At 50.1% G+C, this 27,140-nt stretch overlaps 2 protein-coding genes across 2 annotated transcripts; both read left to right on the top strand.

Moving 5' to 3' along the window:
- Positions 1 to 16,567: 16,567 nt before the first annotated feature.
- On the top strand, positions 16,568 to 24,647 carry ATN1 (atrophin 1; the record flags this gene model as incomplete). The annotated part of the gene is made up of 10 exons (XM_079549177.1): positions 16,568 to 16,648; positions 17,635 to 17,829; positions 18,026 to 18,163; positions 18,508 to 18,621; positions 19,439 to 21,411; positions 21,487 to 21,709; positions 21,789 to 22,506; positions 23,543 to 23,686; positions 23,928 to 24,108; positions 24,614 to 24,647. Exons 2-10 carry the CDS (start codon positions 17,752 to 17,754, stop codon positions 24,645 to 24,647), a joined length of 3,603 nt encoding a protein of 1,200 aa, XP_079405303.1. The 5' UTR covers positions 16,568 to 16,648; positions 17,635 to 17,751.
- Positions 24,648 to 26,287: 1,640 nt separating this feature from the next.
- LOC306947810 (protein C10) lies at positions 26,288 to 27,008 on the top strand (the record flags this gene model as incomplete). The annotated part of the gene is made up of 3 exons (XM_079537236.1): positions 26,288 to 26,342; positions 26,415 to 26,591; positions 26,679 to 27,008. The coding sequence occupies 3 exons, from the start codon at positions 26,288 to 26,290 to the stop codon at positions 26,825 to 26,827; spliced, it is 381 nt and encodes a 126-aa protein (XP_079393362.1). The 3' UTR covers positions 26,828 to 27,008.
- Between the last annotated feature and the right edge of the window lie 132 nt (positions 27,009 to 27,140).

Here is a 27,140-nt window from a genome sequence, read left to right as displayed (position 1 = left end):
AAGTAGAAAATAGTGGAAGGATGCAGCCAAAGAGACTCTGGAAGGCTGCATGCTCCATCTGCCTGCTCCAAGGCAGGACCACTGATGTGTTACTCGTCTGTCTTCCATTTGCACTGACCGCTCTGAGTCAGAGTATAGCATGGTGCTACCAAATGTCAGTATGGGTATGAAAGTGATGACATGAAAACCTTTTTAGAATTGACCTTGTGGTTAAATAAACTCAGGGTCACCAGATGGCCTGACAAGTTACCAATATGAGAAGAAGAACCTAAGATTATTAAGATGGAATGTGGAGAGGCCAAAGCAATACCAGGCATTGTGACTTTCACTCAAGTCAGAGAGGGCTACCTTAGTGATTTGGGTATTTTTGTTTAGCATCCAGTAAGCAAGGATTTTGACAAGGTCTTCCTCCTTTCTTGAATTGTCCCTATAAAGATCACACTCATTATGAGCTTGGGATGCAGGGCTGCCAAGCTCCTAAGGTGAGAATTTGAAACGGCAGTGACAACCGCAGCCTCAACAGCAATAACAGTATTTTTTCTCATCTTCTAGAGCTCTGCTGGGTGAGACACTTCTTATGGCAGCTGATGCTTAAATTTGGGAGTGTGTATGTGCCCTCTGCAATGTAACACCTCTGTGAAATAATCGGTATCATGAAATGTTTCATACTGATAATCAAAAATCAGTGAACATTTTTGCAAATGTTGGTTGTAGCTTTTTCAATCCTCTGTTCCACACAGGGAAATCAGAAAGTAATGATGAATAAAAGCACCCCAGTATCACCATTGGCAGGGTGGAGGCTCTCAGCAAGGGTCAAGGCAAAGAGATAGGATGAGGAGAAGAATAGATGAGAAAATGAATGATGGCTGGAGACATGAGGCATGTTTATATTGTGTTATATTGTGCAATGGCATGCTGCCTGGCAGCAGAGCTGATTTGGGAACAAGAGTCCAAGTCCAGGGGAAGTGAGGGCCTGGTAGTGGCATGGTACCGCTGGGAAGAGGGTGTGGAACAAAAGCTTGCAAGAATGTTGCTGGGACATTGTTAGGAATGTTTGTAAAATGCTTGGGTGCAGCAGTGATTAGCACTACAGAAAAACCCACAGGGAGATTATTACATCTGCATTCAGTGCCAGGTTTGGATGCTGTACAGTGAATAATGCTCGGAGCCATGTAACGGACAATAAGGAATGCTGAACGAACACCCACCGAGAGCAACATCCAGCCTGCTTGCTGATGGACAGGAGGTCCTGCCGAGGAAAGGTTTTGTGATTGTGTATATGAAGGCTACCCAAATGCCACAGCAGGACTTGCCCCTGTGCATACCAAATCCCTCTTGCGGTGTGCAGGCTCACATAGCAGCGTAGTGCTTGGTTCTGCTCATACAACCAGCCTCCTTCCAAAGTCTGAAGCTGAGAGTAGCACTCGGTCACTCCTGGCTTCTCCCTGATGCTCACCAGCAGTAGAATCATAGAATCACAGAGTCATAGAATGGTCTGGGTTGAAAAGGACCATAGTGATCATCTTGTTTCAACATCCCTGCTACCTGCAGGGTCGCCAACCACTAGACCAGGCTGCCCAGAGCCACATCCAGCCTCGCCACATAGATGAGCCTGCCCAGAGCAGATCGCAGCCCTGCTGCGCTGTAACAGAATCATTTGGCTCCCCACCTCCCCTTCCAGAAGTCCTCCTTTGCTTAAACTTTTTCAAAATGGCCATGCACACCCTCTTTGAGGCTGAACTTTGCAAACAACGGAGCGCAGCCAGCAGCCAGCAGCCAGCAGCCAGCAGCCAGCCCATTTTCCTGAAGCAGAGAGGAGCCCACACGCGGGCAGGGGGAGAATTGTTCACATTTTTAACATTCTGGCTGAATTTGAGCCCTTTGTAACGGCACGGCGCCCGCGTCTCCTTTGCATCTTAAAGAGCGTTTCTGGTAGCAGCCAAAGGCCCCTCAGCGCCCGCCCGATGCCTCCTGCCAGCACCACAGATAGCCCAGGCAGGACCCGACCCCACAGAGATGGCTACCTCGCTTGACAGAGGGGAAGAATAAGAAAAAGGGGAAAAAAGCGGGGACGTCCCAGCCCCCCGGGACTGCGCAGGGCACTATCGAGGCGGTGCGCGGCGCAGCGGGGCCGCACAGGCCCGTCCCGAGGCGGCCTCCTCCGGCGCTGGGCGCCGGTGCCTCTCCGGCCGCCGCACGAGGCTCTCCCTTTGTGCCGTTGCCTGGTAACCGCGCGGGGGATGGGAGGCCGCCGGCCCGCGCCGCATGCTGAGCGCGGCCGCCCCGCCCCGGGCCTGCCCGCCCCCCGCCGCGGGGAGTCCGCGGCCATTTCGTCTCCCGGCGCGGGGCCGAGCCGCGCTGGCGGCGGCGGGGAGGCGGGGACGGGCGCGCTGGCGAGCGCGGCTCGGGGGGTGACGGGGCGGGGGGGGGCTCGTTCTGGGCTCTTCGGAAATGGGAGGTGGCTAAGGGAGGCGGGCGGCGAGCGGGGCAGAGGCGGCGGAGCCTGAGAGCGGGGGGCGCGGCGGGGACGGGGGGCGCCGCCCCCCCTCGGAGCCGCTGCCCCCGCGCCGCCGCGATCCCGGAGGCACGAGAGAGAGCGGGGGAACGCGAAGCAGGAGGAGGGAGGAAAAAAAGGGGAAAAAAAAAAAAAGAAAAAGGAAAAAAGGGGGAGGGGGGCAGCGTTTAAATCCCTTCCCCCGCTCCTCTCCTCCTCCATTCCTCCCTTCATTCGACCTCCCCTCCGGAGCCGCCGGTGAGTTCCCCTCCCGCTCACGGCCGCTTGTCATTTTCGCCCACTCGCGGGGATTCCCTCCCTCCGTCCGTCCGTCCGTCCGTCGGATCGGGGCGGGGGGCGCGGGCGGGACGCGGTAACCCCCGTGGCGGTGAGGAAGGGCCCCCCGCGGTGCCTTCCCTAGTGCGGGCGCGGCGGGCGGGGCCGGGACCGGGTCGCGCTGGCTCCGGGGCGAACCTCTCCCCGTGAGCGGGAGCCGGGAACGACCGTAAATCGCCGAGGGGGGCCGCCCGCCCAGCCCAGCGCAGTCCGCGGAGCGGGCCCGCCGTAGGGTCCCGGGGCGGGGACCTCCCCCCCCTCGCCGCTTCCCGGCGTGACGTCAGCGCCCGCCGAGCCCCCTCCCGGCAGAGCGAAGTTCGGCGGGGGCCGGGGCAGGGGTGCCCCCGGGGCGGCGGAGGAGCCGGAGCTGTGAGCGCGCAGCCCGGCGCCGTTCGGGAATCGAAATAAAACAATGCTGGAAGGAAATCCGCCCGCCCGCTGCCGGCCGGGCTCCCGCCGCCCCGAAAAATCTCGACGAGATTCCCTCCTCCTGGAGAGCCTCTTATTGTCCCTGCTTTCCAGGTGCAGCTCGGGAGCAGGCAGAAATAACGCCCGCAAGCGGTGTTCGCAGCGGGCTCTGAGCGGGGGAACCGGCGTACCGCCAAGTGCGTGCGCTCCCTCTTTGCTGCACGGGTGGGATTCGCCCCGCCGCTGCCATCCGCAGCACGGGCGGACCTGCTGCCCTGCTCACACGCGGGAACAGCTGCCGGGGGACCGGGGAGCGAGCACGGCCCTACGGGTGGTGGCATCTGGGGGGCGTTGGTGCTCACTCTCCGTCCTGGGGTGTTCGTCGACTCTTCAGGGAAAGGTGGCAGCCTTATTTCCTGTGCCGCTCTTCTGGCCGTGCCATCGAATCGGTCGCTGCTTTGCCCTGCTGGCCCCCAGATGGCAGGTTGCAATGCTTCGGTGGCTGTTGACCAGCGAGTCCGCCGGCTGTGCTTTGGAGTGGCAGCCATTTGGTCATTGTGGCATCGCTTTGCACGCTGCTTTGCGTGCAGTTGAGATCTGTCGATTGCCTCCTGCTAGCTGCAGCGACGTTCCGAGGTTGCTTCTGAAAGAGGTAGTGTCTTTCATGGCATTTGCCTCGGCGCTGTGGCTGCTTGACTTCTGCAGTGAGTTACTTAGTTGCCAGCGCAGCTACTTGTGAGAATTTGTGTCTTTTGTCTGCACGGTCTGTTTTGCGGTGCTGTGATTCCTCGTGAGCAGCCTCTACCCATGGAGCTAGCCATTCAAATCGGTTGTGAATATCTTTCCTGGGTTGTTGTACTGGATGGGTGGCACGGGAACCTCTTTGCTTTCTAGCACTGAAAAAAAGTGAGGGGAAAGTAGCAGGCCATTACCTTAAGGTGTGTAGCAGGAGAACCGTTGAATATGTCATTCATCTTGTGCTATCTGAATAGTGGAACACAGTTATTGAACCTTCAGTTGTGCTTATGCCTAAAGGTTCAGAGATCAGCCCAGTTTTCCCTCAGGAATCAAGGTATTCATGTCAGAGCACAGCCCTTCTGGGTTGCCTTGCTTTCATGAACTCAAGTCCACTATTGTTGAGTTGAAAGCGAATGTCCCTTTAAGCCAAGGGTGTTGTGCATCACTGCTGTGCTGTACATCCTTGAGGGAGTGGAGGGGCTGAAACTCCAAAATCATTGTCCCTGAATGGGACACTTGTAAATGTGAACTATCAAATCAATGCAGGGAATTTCGTCCTTCTTTCCCAACCTGTTTGCTTTTATTTTTGTTATTGGTGTCTGCATAACCAGTCGTTTGTGCATATTCCCTGTTTTTGGGGGGGAATAGTCTGGTCTTTCAAACCATACTGTTCTGGTTGTGATTCACAATGGAGCCTTTCAAGCATGGCTTTGAGGAGTGAATTTGCAGTGCTGTGTTTCTTGCTGGAAATGATAAAACTCCTCTAAATGTGAAAATTAAACTTGCACTGCGTTCTAATAAAGAAGATCAACAGGTTTAACCTGCTGTGATGAGCCGCCTTTACATCTTTTTCATATTAATTTACCTCCTCTCCCAAACTTTGTACCCCTTGGGTGTCTCTGAAAGGTTCCTACGTTCTTGCCTTCAGATTCATCTATATTTGTATATAATACTGGGCATGCAAGGATCTATGACTGTAGCCTATCAAGATCATTATACCAAGAGCAACCGGATAGGTGTTTTTCTTCAAGATGGGGAGATTGTATTTGCAGCTGGAATGGATAGAGAAGGTTATGCTCATCCCAAAGATCAGCATCTGTAACTCCATAAATGCTCTCTTTATTGCTCCTTGGCAATAGATTGGCTTGAGTTGGAAGGGACCTTAAAGTTCATCTAGTTCCAATCTCCCTGCTGTGGTCTTCCTCCTGTTCACCAGCGTTATTGTGGAGGATGAAGGTGGAGTTGATGGGTGTAGATACCAGAATTTGGAGCTGTGTGGAGAAGAAATAAATTGCTGGATCTGTGTTGTAATATCTTTGCAAATTAAGTCTCTGCAATTGATTTGAGCATTTATTTGATTTTTCCCCTTCTTAAATATCTCCCTGCACGCTTACTCAGTCTTTTATTTTTTTCTCTTTAGGTAACTGCCTGTTCTTATGAGAACCTGTGTGCTTCCTCTGTCAGGCTTTATCCTCCCCGGTTCTATTTTGTCTATCTCCTATTAATGTTCTCTTTTAGACAAATAAACTACATTCTTACTTCTAGTGGATTATTTTTTTTTAACCTCCTTCTTCCTCCATTAAGAGTTGTTATGAAAATATCAAGTGTATTTCCTGCATTTATCGGTTTGTCTCTTCTATCTTTGCTTCCTGAGGAACGTTGTGAAGTACAGAATGATAATGCTATATAAATTTCTTGAAGGGCCAGTAGTCCAAAGGAGAAGGCAATTCAAGTTCCAAATGTGAAAGTATAAGCATCTCCAAAAAAGTCATGCTCTTATGTAAGTGAGCTACATCTAGGGTACATGTTCTCTGCAGAATTAATTCACGTGGTCACAGCCTGCTCACAGTGAGTTTTTTAATGTTAATATGAGGTAGAGCATTTCAAGACCTTGCCTGGGTTACTGAAGCTGCAGAGGTCCCCAGACACATTGCTTGGATATGTGTGCCATTGCCCTTTTTATAACACTAAGCTGGAGGATCTTCCTGACCTTCCAGTTATTAAGTGTGTAATTGTGGGCCTACAGCCCATGTCCTCCTCATCAAGTGTGTGGAGAACAGTGAGATGCAAGGGGATGTTTTCAGCCCAAGCGATTTGAGATTTACCTCTGTATTAGCCCAGGGGTTAAAGTGGACTTGAGAGTTCTTTGGGAGAGAAGATTTGGCACATACTAAAAGTTTAGCGCTAGGTAGTTTTGCGAAGAAACAATCCCTTCAAGAAGCACTGCCTTCCTTCCAGTTCTGATGATGCTCTGCTGCTGCAGAAATTTCTTAGATTCCATTTTCGTTGTTTGTTGTGGCAGCGAACATTGATTTGTTATTGTCTCTTGTAAAAATATCAATGTTTGATTGATTGCTGTGGCGGTATTTTCACCTACAAACCAAAGGGTAACTGCAGTATCTTCTCTGAGTAATTTTAACCAATGTTGTTCCGACTGAGCTTTGCTGAGGAAGTGTAACTGGTTGCTTTCAATCTTCCTCTATGTCTCTTGCCCTGGTGACATTGTTCGTCGTAGATCAGTTTAGCTGGAAAATTTTAGTCGTGTGCTTCCCTGCTTTACAAGCCACTTGATGACACCTTCTTTCTTCCATAAGGTCTTTCTGTGTTGTACATCATTTAAGTGAAGGTTCCATTTGAACAGCCTTTATCTCTTTTTTTTGTGTGTATGTATTTTACATGCACATATATATACACACATGCACCACATGATGTACATGTATAGTAGCATACATAATACATCGCATACAATATGCATCATAATATACTGTATATTAAGTTTTAAATGAAAATTGTATAGTGTAGTATATTGGATATAAAGTTGTATCTATGAAATAGTATATTGTGTATGCTGCTGTTTTTCTTTCAGACAGCGCAACAGATGAAGTGATTTTCCTCAGAATTATTCAGAGCTTGCCAGCAGTCTCTATGCAGCAGACTCTATGAGCCAATCATGATTGTTCATGGGGCTTTCCTTATACACTGCTGGACTGATGCTTTCAAAGTACAGTTTCACCCAGGACTAGCCTCTTCTCAACCCCTCTATGACTTCTAATGACTTCAGCATTAAAAACCTGTTCTGGTTAGCTAACTGCGCTTCTACCCTGTACAACACAAGGCAGGGAATTTTACCTGGGGTCTTCACATTTGAGCATTTTTTTAGAAGAAAAGGGGAAAAATCATTAAAGATTTCTAGCAATGCGTTAAATCCCTAGGCAACTTTTTCAAATAATTAATCTATCCCAGTTTTCAGATTTTACCCTGCTTCTGTCAGAATTTTTTCTAGCTTCAGCTTCTATCCACTAAATCTAGGGTCTTAGGTTTGTAGATTAGAGAGCTCTCTCCTATCCGCAATTTTCTCCCTTTATAATATTCGTAGGCCTTGGTCATCACCTTTTGACCTTTTCTCTAATAAACTAAACATGTTGAGCTTCTTAAGACTCTTTGTAAAGAGGAAGGGGAGTTACCAGACCTCACATCTTCCTCATTGTTCTTTCTCAGAAGTTTTCAATTTGTCAGCATCATTTTTGAAGCACGCAAGACAAAGCTACATACGCTACTCCCATGATCACAGAATCACCAAGGTTGGAAAAGAGCTCTAAGATCATCCAGTCCAACTGTCCACTTGTCACCAATATTTCCCACTAAACCATGACCCTCAGTAAAACATCTAAACATTTCTTGAACACCTCCAGAAACAGGTGACTCTACCATCTCAGAGAAGCATTTCCTAATGTCCAACCTGAACTTCCCCTGGTGCAACTTGAGACCATTCCCTCTAGTCCTATTGCTAGTTATGTGGGAGAACAGATCGACCCCTACCTCAACCACAACCTCCCTTCAGGGACTTGTAGAGAGTGATAAGATCACCCCTGCGCCTCCTCTTCTCTAGACTAAACAATCCCAGCTACTTCAGCAGTTCCTCATAAGGGTTGTGTCAGACTCCTTACCAGTCCTGTGTTTAGTCGGGTAAAAACATTTCTCTATTTCTGCTCTTGATGAACTGGTGGATTTCATTCATTCAGAAATGGCCTCCTTAGAAGTCCTGTGCTGGGAATTCATGTTCATTTTGCTGCCGACTGTTAACTACAAGGCCTTTCCAGAGCTTCTCTTTATCCTCAAATTTTCATCCTTGAAAGCATTCTATGTTCTTCTGTTCTTCGTGTTGAAATCTTCCATAATTAAAATGCTTTTAATGCAACCTCACTGTTGCAGTAATTCCAACTGATCTGTGCTGCATACTCTGCCTCAGCACTACCTGCAAACTTTAGTGTGTTTCTGCAAACTTCGTTTGGCCAGTGCCTTCACCAACTGCCAATGAGTCCCATGATGATTCACTGTTGACCCTCAATGGCAAGCTTTGGGAAATACACTTTTTGACAGTGGATCCATGCATGAGGTCCTTTTGACAGGACAGGTCGTGCTCCTGCCATATCTGTGCACTAGGTGACAGGTTTGCCAAGTGCTGCTTTACAAAGATTACCCAATGGTTTTAATGATTGATATGATTAATATCTCTTGGGCAGTGTTTTCATTTGCCATCATATCTTTTCCCCTGGCTATCCAGTTTGGGCTTAATCTGGTAAAAACCATGGCAATGGCTCAGTAGCCTACTTAAGATGTAGAGGCCTTTATCTGTGGTTCTGTAAGGAAGATTATGCTTATGTACATGGCAGCATTTTTGCATGAATTTGTTATTTTAAAATCTTTTGGGATCAGGGAGAATCTTAGATGTTTGTGACTTCTAATACTTCACTGTATCATGATCAGGAAGACCTTGACTCAGCCAAAGTTATCATGTTTTCTGATTTTGTAAAATCATTAAGAACTAAATCCAATTATTCTTTGTGAACTTGGTGAAGTATGTGAGACAAACATATCTTCTGTTCCTATCCCAAGAGTAATTCAGTGCTGGCACAGGTTCCTGTGTGACTGAGGAAGCTGTTCCCTGAGATGTTCGTGATGATTTCACGTAGCCTTGCAGTTTGCCACAAACAGGGGATTTGGGTGGAGATCTCTGGAGATCTCATGTGTAAATCTAACTGTGACAAACTATTGGGTTTCCCTTCTCTCAGCCCCACAGCTGAGAACAAGATCATCCCACTTAGCCAGTTCTGTAGACTGGGAATGATCTATGGGATTCCAAACAAGGGAGTGACTCAGAGTTCATCAGTGTCTTGTGCCTGCAGCTCAGCTGTTCCTGTGCCCATCTCCTTGGCCTTTCCTCCTGGATTGTCTGTTTGTCTTCTTCCCACTCAGACTCTTGGTCTTTGCAAAAATGGCCGTCACACTGACTTTGCTGTTAGCTATGAATTCCTAGAAGCAGAGAATCCAAAGGCCGTGCCTGCAAAACCCCTGTGTGCACCATGCCAACTACTTTCTTTTGCAAACTTAGTGCATTCTATCTTAATAATAAAGATTTTATTTTACCCTTGTTATGCTTCAGGGAAAGCTGTTTCAGAGCTTCGCCAGATGGATGAGTCTTCTCATTTCCATCTTAGAATTGTTGACAGCCATTTTATACCTACCTTCTTCCTTAGCTTCGGTGTACTTCTAACTTTCTATGTTTAATTTTTGGTGTTCCGCAGACAGTAATTGCATGACCTCAGATTTTATATTGTGATATTTGGAAAAGTAATATCTTTCTAGGTCTTGAACATGACAGACAGACTCTTTGTGTCCCTCAGTACTCTGGAAAATGCTTTCTGTACCTTCCGTAACACACTTTGATCTTTACAAATCTTTACAGAACCAACAGATTTGGGTAACCAAAGCATTGTGTGGGTTGCCTGACAAGTTCGGTGTCCCTTGGCATTGATACTTTCTTCCTCATTGCTTGGTAATACTTGTGTGGTACCTTCAAAATAACAGTGGTCTCCTAAGCCTTCCTGTGATTAATAAATCCCTCTCCTCTCCAGTGCTCTCTACTGATGAGCAGAAGTTCTGATGGTGGATTTGCTTGCTGTTTCTCTTCATGCTATTGAGTAACGGCCATCTCATCCAGAGTCTGCTGCTCCAGCAGTGGTCACTGTCAAATACTTAGGAAAAAGAGTAATATAAAGCGAGCTTATATGCCATTTTCCTCTGGTACTCCTACAGGTTTCAGCCATTTTCAGGGCAGGGACTGCCATAGGCAGATGTGGTTTCCTGCTATTCAGTGAGCTTCAGATACTCTATCTTGCACAAACCTTTTCTCTCTCTTTTCTCCCTTAAGCCCATGAAAATTTCTAGCACTCACAAAGTCCTTTGATGAGAAATTCTGCAGTGAACCACCCAATTCAATAACCATTTATTTCTGTTAATTTTGAACTTGTTCTTTGTAGCATTATTTGATGGTCCTCATTTCTTGTACTGGAAAAAACAGCAAGAAATTATTTTATACCCAACTCCTACTTTTCACATATGGCTTTACAGACCTTACAGACCTTCTGACATCCTCATTTAGTATTCTTTTTTTTTTTTTTTTTCCTGGACAAAGATATTTAATCCGTGTAGTCATTGCCTTTTCATTGCCTTTTCTAATTTCTGTGGAAGGAACAGAACTGCAAGCATGCGTGGGCAAAGCATGTGTTTATGCAAGTGCATAATGGCATCCACTATTTTGTTTTCTGTTCTTTTCTACCAGGTTGTTTACCTTCTTGATAGCTACTGAGTGCCAAGGTGATGTTTTCATGGGTCAGTCTCTCATACCCCAAGGATACCATTCTTGAGCGGCTCTGATCAGTAAAGAGTCTGTCAGTTTACATGAGGAGATGGAGTTATCTTTTTCTTTATGCATTGCTTTACATTTGTGTAGATGGAAGTTCTCATGTCATTTGATTGCTCAAGTCATTCCTCTTGGAAAGTCCTCCTACAGTCTTCCTCTACCAGTTCTCACCTTTTCTGTCATCTGGCCTGACGCTTTCAGCACTTTTCTCATTCAGATCCATTTACAGGGTTGAATCCTTTTAGCCCCTGAGCTTTTCTCTGTCTCTCTTCAACATTCTGACGAGTTTGCCTGGGACAGAGGGTCTGAGCAGAGAGCCATACCATGGCCTGGGCCTGCCTCTGCCAGCTGCAGAGCAACATATCTTTGCAGAAAGGAGTGGCGATACGAGACATTCATTGATTTGTTAGAGGAGGGTTGGGTGGATGGTACGGCTGTATTTTTATATTTATCCTGCAGCTGCGAAGTTTCCAGCAACATCTCTCAATAAAGACCTAGGGCAGAAGACCTAGGTTCTCAGTAAACAACCATGGCAGGCCAATAGGTGGATAACGTCCTCGTACCAGCAATTTGAAGCCATGGTATGTGAAGCCATGGTCAAAAGCTGCAGCAAGGAATTTATGAGCCTCCAAAGATGTTTCAGTACTGGGATGGGTACCCCACGTCACTTGGGGTTGGTTTGCTTTTTGAGATATTTGGGACATTTCTGAGCAACTCCACCTAGATTTGTGGCCAGTCCAGCCGTGAGCAGAAGTTTGGAGAAGAGACCAATAGAGCTGCCATCCAAACCAAATCTTTCTTTGAGTCTCTAGTAAACTGGCCTTTGATGTCTCTAAGCAATTCACTTTGCATTCCTTAGTAAAGGGAAATTCATATCTAAAAGGAGGGAGGTTATGAATTACAGTAGACTCTTAAACAATTCCAGAGGTGAGGTATGCTCAGGCCTTGCAAATACAGGAGGTGCTAAGCTTCCCAAAATAGTGAGCATGGAAGTGGTGATGTGTCCCGTCTCAGTCATGCATTTGTTAGCTTCCATCCCACTCTGTGTTGCATTTTGTGATCCTCTGCCAGCCTATATCTCCAGGAGATCCAAAGGCCCTCCTCTGGAAAGGCTGAATATTCTTCTGAGATTTTAAAGTAAATCTGTTACAGACTTACAGTCATTTTACTGTGCCCTCAGGAATCAACTTACCATTAATGTAACGTTCTTTAGTACATCAACCTTCATTTAGTGAATCAAACTTCATTTTCAGTTGCTTTTGCAAAAGTTAATATCCTCTTCTATGCTGTAAATTAAGCTGATGTTAAATGCATAAATGTTTTTATTATTTATTACCTCACTCTCGCTCTAATTGTTTTTATCTTTCACTCTTCTCATTAGAAAATATGTTTTATTCTCAGTTATCTTTTTTTGTGGAGTGGAACTTCCCAAACTGCAGCTTTCACACTTCACATTTTTATGTCTCACAGTTGTGTAGAATTAAGAAAACAAAACATTAATGCAGACTTAATAAAAAGTAAACTGGCTTTATCCCCTTAGAGTGCCAGTGCTCTGAAAGTATCTGGCCTCATTTCGTGAAATGGGAGCATTTTAATTTTTATTACTTTGCAGGGGTAAAGAAGCACTTAGGTGTAATGACCAGTGAATTCCTAAACAAGTATTGTTATGAAATATATGAGATAAAGACTAAACCTAGTGACTGAAGTTGAGCTCCAGCATTATTTTAATATTTATGTAGGTAGACCTAAGCCACAGAGGGTTCATTCGGCTACTGTATTTATGTATAATTCTGGTAGAGAATGAAGTTTCCAAAAATGTAGATGTACCTGTTAAGTAAATTGGTTTTTAACATTGGTTAAGTTTGTTTTAAAATGTTTAATAGTGACACATTTTATGTGATACTTTGGTGAGTTTAGTTTAGCCAGAAGAACATAACATAATTTCAGTAGTACAATTTTTTTTTTTAATTTACAGAAGATAACTAAAATTGGAAACCATCACTGTTCGTGCACTGAGCTCATACATTCTGTTTTCCGAACAGCAGTTTACACTGTCCTGTGCAGCAACAGGAGGTTGGGGCTGACAATGGGCAGGGAGGCTGGGGAGGTCAAGGAAAAACATAGTTGGTTTGGTACGAAACTCCTGGCAGCTCCAGTAGGAAGAGCTGGATCCCCCAGCTCTGCAGTCATTTTGAGGAGAGAGACAGCGTTAAACTTTGCTCACTGGAATTTTATTGGAAGATGATTAAATGACCAGTAAGTCTGCCATTTTACTCCTTCACTAATCCAGTCTCCAGCCTGTGCTCACAGCCCCTCCATCCACCGGCTGTTGTAATTATTCTGTAGGATCCAGCCTGTGTCAATTACTACCTGTCATTCAGTTTCACATAAGCATACTTCTTCATAACAGAAGTTACTATATGAAAAAAAAAAAGTGAAGATTTGCAAGTCATGGGAATACTGGCAACCAAGGTAATAGTAGCTACAAGCATTTGCCCACTGCCATCTTTATATTCAATGATTTTGGCATCCTAATCTTTTCACTTACACAGTCATTTTCACACTTGGTGTACATACCGGAGAACTGGCAGTAAGACTGCAGCATGCAGCCTGAGCCCTGACATACTCATCATTTATTGCTATCTAACACTGGACACAGCACTTTCCCCCTTCCCTCCCTCTTGCGTGCCTAGTGCTAAAACACCAGGATTAGAGCACAAAGTCAGGTAAGTAGCCATTAGGAAATGTCACGCATCAGGATGCCTGACTTCGGTATTTTAGAAAAAACTTTGTTTTTTCAGTTACTGCACAGTTGTTAACCCCAGGTGAATCTCTAGGATTTTTTCCTCATTTTATAGGTAAAGGAAATGGGGATAGGAGTTGAAAATATATTGCCTGGAAACACTGTGCAGTATAAGATATAGCAGCTGCTGTCTTGAGTGCATGTCCCTGGCAATCCTGCTCCATTGGGTGCTCACCTCTGAGTGGTCTTTACCTGCCATTGGGAATACTGTGGTTTACATCACATCTTGCTTTCAGGATGCTTTTTTGGCATCTGCATTATGTTATAAAGATGCTGTGTTCATTTCACCACCTCTTTTCATCCTTTTGGAGGAGAAGGGAGAAGAAAACCAGGATATGAACTTGAACTAATAAGCTGCAGAGAAGGAGAATCCCTCTAATTCTCAGACCCTGTTTTGGCAAGCCAAATGCCTTTGATTTCAGATAGGATTTTGAATGTAGTTCTTACATTAAAACAAAAAAAAACAGGAATTGTCACTGTGTACTTTCGATAATTCCCAACTGAAAAACAAACAAGCAAAAAGCACAAAAGGAAAAAAACAAGAGAGTTTGAACTTTGGAACATCTATACTTAGACTAAGGGAGGAACTCAAAAGTCATTTTCTGTGGACTGTCACCCAGTGGAAGATAACTCTGGCCAGGCTATATGTCTGCAATCTGAAGTAAGCTCTAACACTCGTGCACAGTAGGCTGTCCATTGGCATGGCATTCCCTTGTACCGCCCTTGGCCAGTGCCAGCGAACGCTCTCCAAGATGATGCCCAAGCATGGTTTGCGGGTAGCAAGATATTGTCAGATTGCCCCTTCCGCCTATGATCTGGCCACGCACATTGCCATCTTTGCATTGTGCCCCCAGCTATGGATGTGATCAGCCCAACAGTGCTGGACTTGGCTGGCATTTGACCTCAGGCAGACTGGAGCCCCGTGTTTGGGCTGCCCATGCTGGACTGACCCTGCTGGTGAGCACTGGCTGAGGTGACAAGGCCCTTCAGGTCTGATTGGGTCCTGGGGCATCATCCAGGCCTTCCCATCTCACTGAAATTGCCTCTCTGCTGCAGGCAGCATGTGTGGGCTGTACATCTGGGTACAGAAATGCAATTTTTTGGGGGAGTTTGTCACTTGCCACACCAGACAAGCCCCCAAACACCATTCTAGGCCATCTGTGCTTCTGCTGCCATGTATGAATGTTTATTTTCTTAGACTCTCAGTCTAGTATGTAAACTATGTACAGAACTAAGGACATTAATGTGACTTTCTAAGAGGGCAAGAGCATGTGTTTAAGTAGGTAAAACTTGAGTGTGTCCCATTAGAGCTGGACTTTCTTCCAGCTCCGATAGCTGCAAAGAGCTGCTTCACACCACAGCCTGTGAAGAGCACAGTGTATTGGGTCTCCCAGTAGAGCAGCCCCAGGCCTCCTGGCTGCCTGGACAGCCTGGGACAGGGAACCACACGGGGCTGGTGGCTGGAGGAGTGCAATCCGTTTTGGGTGTCACATGGGGATGCCTGTTGAATGCAGGAGCCTGCACAGGGCTTGCAGGAGAATATGGTGGATTCTTGGAAGCGCACCTGACTGAGCTGGGTTATACAAACACAAACAGCAATTCCCAGTGCCTCTTAACTCAGTTTAACCTGTAAAGGGCTTCACAAGGCCAGGAAAAGGTTATCCCTTTGGCAACAGTACTACCAATTGTCTCATTTTCACAAAACCACAGGGTGGTAAGAACTCTTCAGAGGCATTTAGAGGGATCTTCTGTGATGGAAAGGGTTAAAGCGTAGCTCAGGTTTTACACTTTGTTAATTGCCAGGGTTCCTACTGCAAGCTTTTATTTTGCAGATGTTGAGATTAGAAGCAGCACTGTGATCCTCTGGTGTGATCTCTGACATAGCCATTGCTGTGCTGAGCCAAATAATGTGTGGGTCAGTTTTGCTTTAGAAAAGTCTTAATCCTCTAAGTGGCAGAAACTTCTGCCCCAGTGGTTAATGGTTGTCTTCTGAAATGTACCTGTTTGCTTCTGGCTTTGTTTGGTGCTATGTAGTCTGCAGCTGAGAAAAATACTTGGTATTTCGTTTAGAAAGGGAGGTTCCAGTAAGCATTTGCCTTACCTCCCTTGGGTAGACTGCTGTCATCATTACTATGGAGCTGCTAGAAGGCTGAAGTGAGCCCTCTGCACTACATGACAGTGTCCACTGTGGGAGTTGTGGGTGGCATTGCTGCTGAGTGTAATATAAAGAGCAGCAACATGTCGGCAGTGAGCTGCTGCTAGCACTGCATTCAGTTGAAGTGGAGCTGGCACCTGAGGGCTGCCAACATGGTGTGTGCTGGGATTGAGTTCAGCTAGGATTGCCTTCCTTATAGCACTCCTTTCTTATCAGAAATAGTAATTCTACATGATTACCTGGAACACACTCTAGCATCGGCATAACTGACTGAATTAGCAGCTGAAGGCCAGGTTATGCCAGAAAACAGGCCTGTAAAAGATATCCGTTCATAGGGATTGAGAGAATGCTCTGGCTCCAGTAGGTCAGTTCTCAACCTCTGTGAGCTATTTTTCTATTAAAGAAGAGGTCTAAGTTAATGAATTGTTTTGTGTGAGAATTAGTGCTAGATGAGTCCCCTGTGGCTTTCATGGTGAGGGTCAAATAAAATATTAATGAAATTAAAACAAACAATCCCTGTTCTTCCCAAGTATCTTCTATATGAGTGTCTCAGCACTGGCCAGGGAAGATGAGGAATCCCACAAGGAGCAGGTCAGGGAAATTACTTGTGTTTTATGAGCAGGGAGATGGAGGCAGTGGAAAGCAGCGACTCAGGCCATGCAACTCAGCAGCTGGGCCATGAGCTCTCCCATCCCATGCTTTTGCTCTGATCTCTGGGTTCAGCTCCCTTTGGAGAGTGCTTCCAGACTCCAGCACTGGCCAGTTAGAGGCTGACCTCTCCAAATCTGGGATGGCCTCTAGGAGTGCTGAGTTCCCAAAACTTCCCAATGCTTCCAGAGCCAAGCATATAACCCAGAAGACAAGTGTATGTTTCCTGATGCTTCAACCACGGGACAAATTTTGTTGTCTTGCGGATTGCCCATCCAGATGCTGGGTGCAGGAGCTTGTACAACAGACTGGAGAAGGACGGCGTCTTTGGATATGCCTGTGCAGTGCAGGGCAATGCAAAGGGTCCTGAGCTGGAGCCAAGCAAACTAGCCTCAGAAGCAGCATTCCTTACTGACCCCAGCACAGCTCCCAGGCTAACAGAATCATGGTGTTTTCATACTCTGAACTAGGAACCCTCTGGCATCATGGGGTGTTAAATATCTAACAGTGCTTTCAGGACATGGCACAGATTGTAAGCTTGTTCAGAGGGAGCTTGGAAATCTCCCTGCTGGTGCAAAGTTCTGTGCATTTCCGGGCATGACACTGATACATAGAGAAACAGCAGAGGGGATGGAGACGAAGGAGGTCTAAGGAGATGGTCCAAGCTAAGCAGAATGATGCTGTTTGTGCCATGTAACATCAAAGCTAAATGAATGTTCTTGCACCTATTTTGGACATTGAGTAGCATGAGCAAGACTTGTCACATACCCATCCTAACATGCTGGTATATGTGAGCACGTGTGTGTGGTCTGGGGAGGTCAGGGCTGTATCATCCTCCTTGCAGCAGAGATCTCAGGGGGCTTATTACACAGACTTAGATAATGATAACACGTGGCCAGTTAAGGATAACTTACTGCAGCGGCAAGTGCAAAGAGGAACTTCTGAAGGCAGAAAATTAGTGGTGATTGTTTCTGTTTTTTTTTTTTTTAACTCTTATCTCTCTCTGGAGATAAATCAACAAGGAAATGGAAATACTAAAATGCTTCCAGAGGAAAATCAAAATACTGATAACTCATTCCTCCCTGCTTCCCTCAAAAAATTTCTGTTGCATCCTGACTGCCTCACATAATGTTTGTATCAGTCCTAGAAACTGCAAATCAGAGATGACAGTGAACAAATCTTTTCTCCTACTAATGGGAAAATTTATTGCGTTCTTGGTAAAGATCCTTACATCTGTGCGTAATAAGTAAAGAAACAGTAATAATTTTGTCATATTTCTATAACAAACCACAAAAGGATGTTCCATAGTCTACTCACTGTTTCTCCCCATCTTCTTGTCTCCCTTTCAGTGCCCACCAGGGTCGTATTGCCTTGCTGGTGTAAGCCCTCCCTTCCAGAAGACCTGCTCTTGCCCACCTCAGTCTCCCTCAGAACAGCGGAAGGGGGCTGCAGAGCGATAAAAATTTATGTTTTCATCAAGCCGTGCCAAGGAGAATGGGGGTCCCACACCCAAAAGAATGAAGACACGACAGAACAAGGACTCGGTACATAAGGTGGAAGAGGGAGTTGGGATCCCAGTGACCAGCAAGTGCTGTGGGTTGGGACTGAGGCTTGCAGCAGAGGTGGTGAACATGAGTTTGATGTGGTGGAGTGTCAGGACGTGGGGCTTTGGGAGGGCAGGGGACAGGGCAGGAGTGGAAGGAGGTGCAAAGTAGAACTTATCCGATGATCCCTTTCCAGATGTCTATGCGGAGTGGACGGAAGAAAGAGACTCCAGGGCCCCGAGAGGAGCTCAGGTCACGGGGTCGAGCTTCCCCCAGTGGTGTAAGCACCTCCAGCAGTGATGGCAAAGCTGAGAAATCCCGACAAGCAACAAAGGTAGTATGAAGTAGTGTGCGGCTGTAGGGTGCCAAAGGGCTGCTCAGAATGGGCATGACCCGTTTGGGAATGCAGACCAGATGGGATCTACCATGCAACCCGTGCTGAGTTAGCTACCTGTAGGGGCTGTATTCCTTTCTTTGTGCTTCCTGGTATCTCAGTTTTCAATACTGCTTTTTGCTATATCCTGGCTCAGTGTTGCCACTACAATGTCCCACTGCCTGCTATGATCTGCAACAGAAATGGTGCTGTGTCTCGCCTGCTGCCAGCTGGCAAAGCTGGGCAGGGTGGGAGGTTTCCCTGTGGCCCTCTCACCTCTTTGTTTTCTCTTGTCTGCCTTGCAGAAAGGCCGGGTGGAGGAATCCTGCACCCCCAAGGGCAGCAAGCAGGGCCGAACAGAAGAGATCTCTGAAAGTGAGGGGGAGGACAGCAATGCTCCTAAAAAGACCAAAACTGAGGTGAGTTCTCTCTGTTACAGTTACTGGCACATTCTGGACCCTACCTGTGCTGCTCACATCTTCCTAGCTTGAGATTCTGTTTGCTTGATAGCTCTGTCACCTCAGATTGTGCCCTGCAGCTCTTCTGCAGGCAGAGCCCAAGTGACACCTGCAGTTACACCTATGTAATTTCTCCACGTGGATGCTGCTCAGCTCAGCACTGATCTTTCTTTCAGTTGAACTGCTCTTGTAGGCTCTGAGGCTCACTTGTTTGTTGCCACATTAACTGCTTAATCACCAAGCAGTGGAAGAGTTCAGTGGGAAACACAAAGAGAACCCCAAAAGGTAAGGAGTGGGGCAGAGAGGACATGCTTAGGGCAGGGCTTGGAAAAGGACCAGGGAGCAGGCCTCTTGCTGAGCAGGGTGTCAAGGAAGGCCCTACTCAAGGGAAAAACTGTGGGTCTGGGGGCTGTGTGGGCAGCACTACCTCCCCCCTTGCTGTGCCACCTGGTGGTAGTACTGGCTCATGTCTTGGCCAGCAGCCCATTACTGGTGCTGGTGCTGGGACCTTGCAGGTGCCTTGTCTCAGCCTCATCTGTAACAGTTACTGTGCCTCTGAACATGAGATGCCCATCACCATCTCCTCCCCAAGTGTGTAATGAAGTATCCAAGAGCACCTGAGCTGCTGTTCCAAAGGGCAGCAAGAGAACTGCCAAATGAAGCCTCCTTCCCTCAGTGTGCTTTTCTAATGCTAGGGACAGCAGAGGAAGGTGAGATTGAAAAGTGTCATGCATTATCAGGGAGGTCACATAACTTTTTCTTCCTCTCACTACTTCAGGAATTACCCTGTCCTCCATCCCCTTCTGACGTTGACAGCCTCGATGGCCACAGCTTCAATGATGAGATGAGCAGCGACCCACGGGACATTGACCAGGATAACAGGAGCACCTCACCCAGTGTCTACAGCCCTGGCAGTGTGGAGAATGACTCCGACTCCTCCTCTGTGCTGTCCCAGGGCCCATCCCTCTCCTACCACCACCCTCCGCTCTTCCCCCAGAGCCCTCCGGTCGCCCCCACTTCTGACAGCCTGGCCCGTCCACCTGAGCCTGGTTTCAGTCTCCCAGGCGAGGCCCACCCACAGGGCCCCACTGGTGGAGGCTACCACTCCCAGCTGGAGGGCCAGGCCTCCCGCATTTTCCAGGCTCCAGCCCCACAGACACCAGCCTCCTCTTCTTCTGCCGTTGCCACCACTTCTGCCCCCTGCTCTTCTTCCTCCTCCTCTTCTTCCACTTCCACCCACGCTCCTCTCTACCCTACGGCCAATGTGGTTCAAGTTGGTTCCAAAATTGCTGGTGGAGCAGGGGGGCTCTCAGCACCGGGGAGTCGCGAGCAGACCCTCAGCGCCAAGCACAATCCACCACCCACCACTCCCATCTCACTGGCGTCGGTGGTTGGGGGGTTGCCCCCTCAGAAGACTTCCCCAGCCAACCCACCGCCTGCTCCCCCAGCCTCTGCACCTTCCTTCCCGCATGTCTCAGCCAACCTGCCACCCCCACCAGCCCTACGCCCACTGAACAATGTGGCAGCTGCTTCCAGCTCCCCAGGTATGGCAGGGCAGGCCTTGAGTGGGCACATGGCATCACCCCATGGGATAGGCCAGGACAAGGCACAGCCCCTGGCCCCCTCACGCTACCCCTATGCCCCTCCGCAGCTGCCACCCTCCAGTTCCTCTTCCCAGTACCCACAGCCCTCCCCCACCCAGCCCTTGCCTAGTTACACTGCCTCCTATGGGCACTCCTTTCCCCCGCCCAGCGGCCTTTCAGTGTCCAGCCAGCCCCCCAAGTACACCCAGCCCTCCCTACCCTCACAACCTGTATGGAGCCAGGCCCCTCCTCCCTACAGCCGCCCCCTGGGCAATGCCAGCTCGCATCTCCCAGCCTCCTTCCCCGGTCAGTCTCCTCATCACCAGCAACCACCGCAGCAGCACCACCATGGCCACAGCAGTGGTGGGGGGGTCTCCCCAGCTGTAGCAGCAGCCCCCCCACAACCCCCTGGGGGCTATCCCCATGCCCTGGAGTCCAATAGCCATCACCCATCTCATGCCACATATGGGTTGCGCCTCTACCCTCCCCACAGCCAGGCCACTTACAGCCAGGCTCCCTCAGCTGCTACAGCCCCTTCTTCCTCCTCCTCCTGTTCCTCCTCATCTTCTTCTTCCTCCTCCTCCACCTCTTCCCAGGGAAGCTACCCTTCCATATGCACTCATCCCCCGGGGCAGAGTCCTGCCACCTACACCTTCCCCCCGCCCCCACCCCCCTCTCCGGCCCATGGTGCTGGCCCTCCAGTCACCTCTGCAGCCACCACCCTCTCTACCGTCATCACCACCATGGCCTCTCCATCTGCGGCCCCCTACAAGACCGTCTCGCCCCCAATGCCTCCCTCAGCTGTGGCCCCATATGGGAAATGTGCAGCCTCCCCTGTCCCCACCTTCCAGCCCCCAGCTCCCTACAAGCCAAGCTCTCCCCCAGCTTCCTCGGCTGCTCCATTCCGGGCTGCAACCCCCCCAGGCTACCGGGTAGCATCCTCTCCTGTGGCCAGTGGCTACAAGGCCGCCTCACCCACCCCGCCTGCCCCACCGCTGCCAGGGAGCTTAGCCACCCCAGCCCCACCACTGCCGCTCAGCGCAGCCCAGATCAAGCAGGAACCATCAGAGGAGTATGAGCCCCCAGAGAGCCCTGTGCCACCCGCTCGCAGCCCCTCACCGCCACCCAAGGTAGTGGATGTGCCAAGCCATGCCAGCCAGTCGGCAAGGTAGGGGCAGGAAGATCCCCACCCTGCTCTTTCCCCGTTCCCCCTGCACTGACACGCTGCATTTGATGCCCCCAGGTTCAACAAGCACCTGGACCGTGGCTTCAACTCCTGCTCCCGCACAGACTTGTACTTCGTGCCCCTTGATGGCTCCAAGCTGGCCAAGAAGAGGGCAGACCTGGTGGAGAAAGTGCGGCGGGAGGCCGAGCAGAAGGCTCGGGAGGAGAAGGAACGAGAGCGGGAACGAGAGCGAGAGAAGGAACGGGAGCGGGAGAAGGAGCGGGAGCTGGAGAGGAGCGTGGTAGGTCCAGAGGATGCTGGAGGCTGACCTTGGCGGTGGGCCACAAGTATCCTGATGCTGTTTCTTTGCTATCTTGCAGAAGATGGCCCAGGAGGGCCGGCCAGTGGAGTGTTCCTCACTGGGGCCCGTCCCCCACCGCCCTTCCTTTGAGCAGGGCAGCGCTGTAGCAACCGTGCCCCCCTACCTGGGCCCTGACACCCCGGCCCTGCGCACACTCAGTGAATACGCCCGGCCCCACGTCATGTCCCCCAGCAACCGCAACCACCCTTTCTACGTGCCGCTGGGTGCCATCGACCCAGGCCTGCTGGGCTACAACGTGCCAGCCATCTACAGCAGCGACCCAGCCACACGGGAGCGGGAGCTGAGGGAGAGGGAAGCCCGTGAGAGAGACCTGAGAGACCGGGACCTGCGTGAGCGCCTCAAGCCTGGGTTTGAAGTCAAGCCGGCTGAGCTGGAGCAGCTCCATGCCGTTCCAGCTGCTGCCATGGATCCATTCCCACGCCATGGTGGGCTCAGCCTGCAGACGGCCCCCGGTCTCCATCCCGCCTTTCCCTTCCATCCTGGGCTGGGCCACTTGGAGAGGGAGAGGCTGGCGCTGGCAGCTGGCCCCACTCTGCGTCCTGACATGTCTTATGCTGAGCGCCTGGCAGCCGAGCGCCAGCACGCCGAGCGGGTGGCTGCTCTCAGCAATGACCCACTGGCCCGGCTGCAGATGCTCAATGTGACGCCTCATCACCATCAGCATTCCCACATCCACTCCCACCTACACCTCCACCAGCAGGATGCCATACACGCAGGTAAGGACTGCACAGAGCAGTGCTCTGCTCCTGCTGCATCCCGTCCATCTGCCTCTGGGAAAGCCCAAATATTTCTGATGCAAGATTAGAGGGCCTTAGCCCCACCTATTCACCCAGAAAAGGTCACCCTCGTGATCCCTTGTGGACCTCCCATCCGAAAGACACTGTCATCTTTTGCAAAAGCCATGTGAGTCTGCTGCTTGGTGGAGAGCAGAACTGTTTTCACCACAGCTTTTAGTTTAGGTCTCTTAGAATGCAATGCCATGTGAGCACTGGCTCCACCATATTATGGGGCTGTGGGCTGCATTCCTCACCCTAGGGTCTGCTGAGAGCATGGGCGCCCTGATAACAGCAGCCTCAAAAGCATCCTTAATGCCAGGGAAATGTTGGCTCTGTAGTTTGCTCTGTAGTTTGCTCCTGCCACTCTTGGGATGGGATAGGGGGGAAGAATGGTAAGGAATTGGAGACAACCATCCTTCAGAATGGAGGTGGCCCCTTCCATTTCTTTGTTCCACAGGATACCAAGGTAAAAAGCAGCTTAATGAAAATCTCATGGAAGCAAAGCCCATACTATCATATAATAGAAAGAAATTGCCGTGCCTGCGGAGGTGCTGTGAAAGGTCAGCAGGATGTGGTGGCAGTCACAGGCAGATACCTGCATTAATCATCTGCAGCTGTTCAGAGGTGGCATTGGATACAAGTGAATGGCGTGGCTCCAAAGCATTGGAAAAATCAGTTTTCATATAAAACAGTATCTCGCTTCTGGGTACAGGCTAGATGGTAGAGCAGGCCCTTGCAGAACCAGCTCTGAAGAGTATGGGCACAGAGTATGGGCCACACTGCTTTACATGAAATTCAATGCAGGCAAAAGGAGTAACGCTCAAAGGCAATGGTACTGCATTGCATGCCTTGAAATCATTCCAGTCCTAATGCAAAGCGACTTGCTCCATACCTGTTTTGTTGTTGTGTCCTGTGCTCTTCCCTTTGTGACTTACCAAGCACGAGACAACTACCTTTTGACATCTTTTCTTCCCAGCCTCAGCCTCTGTCCACCCTCTGATCGACCCCCTTGCCTCGGGATCGCACCTCACTCGGATCCCATACCCGGCTGGCACCATCCCCAACCCTCTGCTCCCTCACCCTCTCCATGAGAACGAAGTGCTGCGCCACCAGCTCTTTGGTAAGAGTGCTCTCAGACCTGCTTTACCCCTTCAGAGGGCATCAGCAGAGCACCGTGGGGCAGGGTGGCCATGGGGGGTGTCACAAGATCGGTGGAGATCTATGAGGCAGAGCTCCGGCATGGTATGGGTTTGGGTGTATCACAATGCCATTAAGTGCCGTGGAGCCTTGACTGGTCTGTAGGAGCACGGATGAAGCTGTGACACTAGCTTGTTCATTCTTTCATTTGTCTATTGGTACAGCTGCTCCCTATAGAGACCTGCCAGGATCTCTCTCTGCCCCCATGTCGGCAGCGCACCAGCTGCAGGCCATGCACGCGCAGTCGGCCGAGTTGCAGCGCCTGGCACTGGAGCAGCAGCAGTGGCTCCATGCTCACCACCCTCTGCATGGAGTGCCACTCCCCACCCAAGAGGATTACTACAGGTACGTGCACCAAGCTCACACTTGGACTGAGCATAGCAGAAACACTGGGAAAGGGGCACATCTGTGTAAGCAGTGGGGTTAGAGATGTGTTTCCCTATATGTGTGTGGCTCCAGACTGACCCCATGCTGGGACTGGGGATTGCTTGCTGCAGTGTACAGCTATGGGCTGTTGGCCAGAGGCTATGGTGGGGCTTCCGCTCCTGTCCTTGGCAGGAAACCTGTTCCACACATGCCAATAAAGTGATGAATAACTGAAACCCTTGCCAAAATGCCAAGTATTCGAAGGGCTGGATGCCCTTGTCAAGGCAAGGCTTTCTCAGAAGCTTGTTGGGTAAGAAGTGCAGCATATTATGTTTTGGATGGCACCTCTTACATGAAGGATTTGCAGTGCCAAGCTGGCACTGCCATGCAGGATTAGGCTAGCAACTGGCATTTACGCAACACTAAGTAATTTCTCCCTATATCTTCCGTCTCACAATCACTTTGTTTCTCTCCTTTATCCTAGTCACCTGAAGAAGGAAAGTGATAAACCCCTTTAAATTGACTCCAACTGTCAACATGACATCCCTATGTCTTTCTGTGAACCAACCAAATCCCAGGGGAGGGGAAGCTGCAGTGATGCGTGTCAATCCTACCCTGCAGCACACTGCAAGAAAGGATGGGACAGAACTATGGTATGGCATCCTCGGAGCAGAGTGTGGAGGAAAGCACACAGGGAGGGACTGCAACACCAATGATTGACTTGAAAGGATCTGTCCATGATGTCAGCAGAGCTCTGGAGGAATTAAAATCTGCATCACAAAGAGCTCACAAAGATAAAGACTGGTGTGAATTCAAGATTGCAGCAGCTCCATCTTTCGTTTTGAGGGAGCAGTTGTGTTAACTAGAAAAGGACTCACAGGACTTCATGTACACAATGCCTCCTTTCCTGCTTCTGTGAGCAGGAGCTGCAGCCACGACGCACCTCCAAACCCAGAGGAGCGTTTCTTCTAGATGCCTCCTCTTCCCCCACACTGTAGGTGTAAAATACTGCTTAGCGATGCCGAAAAGCGACACGGAACTTATTCAGATGAGCCTGAGCAGCCTCTCATTCTCCAGCCTCCCTTCAGATGTGAGCAGTGCGTTCCCGGACCTTTGAAACACGGCACTGCTGCCCGCTGCCAAGGCAGCTCCAGGCTGCTGGGTACCAAGCGCGTGGGACTGCTGGGCGCGGCCATATTTCCCTCACACCTCACAGATGGCCACGGCCCACAGGCACCCCTTGATCCCAGTGCCAGGCCTGCCCCAGCGGCACCCCTGCCCTCACCCCCCCCACTTGGTGTACTTTGACTCATGCACATCCTATTAGACGTGGCAGTTTGATGTAGCAACGTGTGTCCCCTTCCCCCGCGTGCGTGTCTGATCTCACGGTTGTATAACTCGAGCGGTCCCCATATATATATTTACTTAACCATTAAAAGGAAAAGGAAACCAACCCACGGCCCAGATATGGAAAAATGCCCCAACCATGTTCCCCACGCACTCCCCATCACACATTCTAATAATTTATATATATAAATATATATATGAAGCTCTTAAAAAGAAAAGCAAACAAGCAAACGAAAACCCTTCCAGAATCAGAGTCCGTTGTGTTCATTTCTCTCTCTCGGCGCCCAGAGGTACCCTGCTGGACAATGCGCTCAGCCTGCCGCTGCGGCCCGCGGTGGGCGGGGCATTCGGAGAACACGCCCTCTGCACTGCACCTCCCGCCAATCGCAGCCCTCGCCCGAGGCCCAGTCGAGCCCGTCCTCTACAGGGGGCGGGGCGTGCGCGCATTGGCGCCAATAAGAAGCGGCTGATCTGCATGCGACCAAAGCGGCGCGGCAGGGCTCTGTTTTGCGGCTAATGCCTGCCGCCGGTAGCGCGGAGCGGGCGGCAGCCTGCCTAGAAGAACCGTGGGGCCGCTCGGGCTGCGGCCCGTAACGAGCGGCCCACTCGCCCTTACTGTGGGGCATGTCTGCGCCTTGCGCGCCTCCGCGCGAGGCCGTTTCTGGCAGTGATTTCAGCTCTTTTAGTATTTGTCCAGCAGGTTTCCCGCTCTGCGGGAAGCCCCACACTGCGGTGCAATGATAGGGCGCGGCGGCGGGGGGGCGGCGCTTGCGCTGTGGGTTGGGGGCGGTGGCTGGCTGCGCGGGGCGTCATGGCGGCTTCCGTCCAAGCTCCGCCGCCGGCGCTTAGCGCGGAGCAGGCGAAAGGTGAGCGGTGGAAGGTGTGGGTTGGCGCCGGGGGGTCGTGGCGGGGTGTGTGAGGAGTTTATGTCGCCGCAGTGGTGCTGGCCGAAGTAATCAAGGCCTTCGGGGCGCCTGAGAACGTGCAGCGCATGGACGAGGCCCGGGAAAACGCGTGTAATGACATGGGCAAGATGCTGCAGTTCCTGCTGCCCGTGGCCACGCAGATCCAGCAGGACGTGATCAAGGCCTACGGCTTCAGCAGCGATGGCGAAGGTGGGCAGTCCTGGCGGAAGGAGGGCAGGGCTCGTTCTGCCGAGCGCCGTCTTCCTTCTCTCCCTCCTTCCCTCCCTCCCTTCGCAGGGGTGTTGAAGTTCGCCCGGCTAATCAAGTCCTACGAGTCGCAGGACCCGGAGATCGCCAGCATGTCGGCAAAGCTGAAGGCTCTGTTCTTGCCCCCTATGACGCTGCCGCCGCACGGGGCTGGCATTGGCGGGGTGGCCGCCTCGTGACGCCGCCGCCTGGGCTGGTGCTGGGGGTCCCCGGTGCTCCGTCCGGAGCCTTCCCTCGCGGCTGGGGTTGTCTGCGCTGCTGCTCAGCCAGCCCCGAGAAACTGAGCGGTTTAAACAAGGAAGATAATGGCGTGAGACGAACCGGCTTCTTTGTGCATGTTTCTGTTTCTGGCTGTGAATAAAAGACGTCTTGAAAGTGCCCTCGTTGGCTAATGAATGGACAATAAGCTGGCGCAGCTCTGCAGGTATAGGCCCTTCTTCCTGATGTTGGGCAATCATAGCGGTGCCCGCCTCATATGTGGTGAGACCTGAG

This window comes from Tetrao urogallus (assembly GCF_951394365.1).
Source record: "Tetrao urogallus genome assembly, chromosome: 1".
Taxonomy (NCBI): domain Eukaryota; kingdom Metazoa; phylum Chordata; class Aves; order Galliformes; family Phasianidae; genus Tetrao; species Tetrao urogallus.
This window is presented reverse-complemented; position numbering and strand designations above follow the sequence as displayed.